General features: G+C 46.4%; 1 protein-coding gene across 1 annotated transcript; it reads left to right on the top strand.

The window, feature by feature from the left end:
• Nucleotides 1-7: 7 nt before the first annotated feature.
• On the top strand, nucleotides 8-1,353 carry LOC107736269 (solute carrier family 40 member 1-like; the record flags this gene model as incomplete). Its single annotated transcript, XM_016547726.1, has 2 exons — nucleotides 8-506; nucleotides 708-1,353. Coding segments are annotated over 2 exons (813 nt in total), but the record flags the coding sequence as incomplete, so codon positions are not given.
• Nucleotides 1,354-1,361: the final 8 nt, after the last annotated feature.

Genomic DNA, 1,361 nt, shown 5'->3' on the forward strand with positions numbered 1-1,361 from the left:
GGATGGCTGGGTGGCCTACTACAACCAGTCCATCTTCTTTGCTGGCATGTCTCTGTCTTTCCTCTACATGACCGTTCTGGGCTTCGACTGCATCACCACAGGCTATGCGTACACTCAGGGCCTGAACGGCTCCGTGCTCAGTCTCCTCATGGGAGCTTCAGCTATATCTGGAATCTGTGGAACGGTGGCATTCACCTGGATCAGAAAGAAGTGTGGCCTGATCAGAACCGGCATCATCGCTGGAGTCGCCCAACTGTCTTGCCTCGTGCTCTGCGTAGCATCTGTCTTTGCTCCTGGCAGCCCTTTCGATCTCAGCGTCTCACCCTTCGACGAGGTCTTAAAGCATCTGTTTGGAGACAGCGGCTCGCTGCGTGAGAGTCCTACTCTTGTTCCTACAATTGAACCACAGATCCAGATTAACGCCACTGTTTTTGAGGAAGCCCCACAAGTAGAGTCCTACATGTCCGTCAGTCTTCTTTTCGCCGGTGTCATTGCTGCTAGAATTGGTGAGTAAATGAGCAACCAACAGCAAACAATAGAAATAGTTTTAGTCATTATTTTCTGTTATCTTCAAGGGGAAGATGATGATATCCGTATCACCTGAAAGTTATAAAGCCAACCTTTGAGGCCAAAACCAACAAGGCATGTTTGTGATAATTGCGTATTGATGCATTATGTTTTAATTGATTCTCCTGAATTGCTTTCAGGTCTTTGGTCCTTTGATTTGACCGTGACCCAGCTGATCCAAGAGAATGTGATTGAATCCGAGAGAGGCGTCATCAACGGCGTCCAGAACTCCATGAACTATCTTCTTGATCTCCTACACTTCATCATGGTCATCCTTGCACCAAATCCAGAGGCCTTCGGCCTTCTCGTGATCATCTCGGTTTCCTTTGTTGCGATGGGACATATGATGTATTTCAGGTTTGCCTATAAAAGCCTCCGGAGTAGACTCTTCCTGTTCTGTTCACCCGAGCAGAAGCCAGATCCCAATATTCCCTCACTTCCCAACTCTGTATAACTTTTAAAGAGACCGTAGGCCAATTTCTGCTAGAGTATGGCATGCTGTGTTCTTCGAGAACCTCGCCAGGAACCCGTTCCATCTGTTTTACTAACATGCATGCTTTTGCTGCTTGTGCATTGAGTATATAGTTTTTGCCATTAGCCAAAATAACAAAGACGAGAAGGAGCTCTCCTTAGCATAGCTTAGAATAGAAATATGTCAAAAAAGCATACATTACTTCCCTCAATCATACATTTTGTTCAAGGTGCTGTAAAATTGCCTGAGAACTAATCATAGGGGGAAAGAACGGGAACTATCCCAGACAGCAGACAGTTTCGGCCCAGATCCGGCCCACATC

Source organism: Sinocyclocheilus rhinocerous, unplaced genomic scaffold (genome assembly GCF_001515625.1).
Source record: "Sinocyclocheilus rhinocerous isolate Xijiao unplaced genomic scaffold, SAMN03320098_v1.1 C36600455, whole genome shotgun sequence".
In the NCBI taxonomy this organism is placed as follows: Eukaryota; Metazoa; Chordata; class Actinopteri; order Cypriniformes; family Cyprinidae; genus Sinocyclocheilus; species Sinocyclocheilus rhinocerous.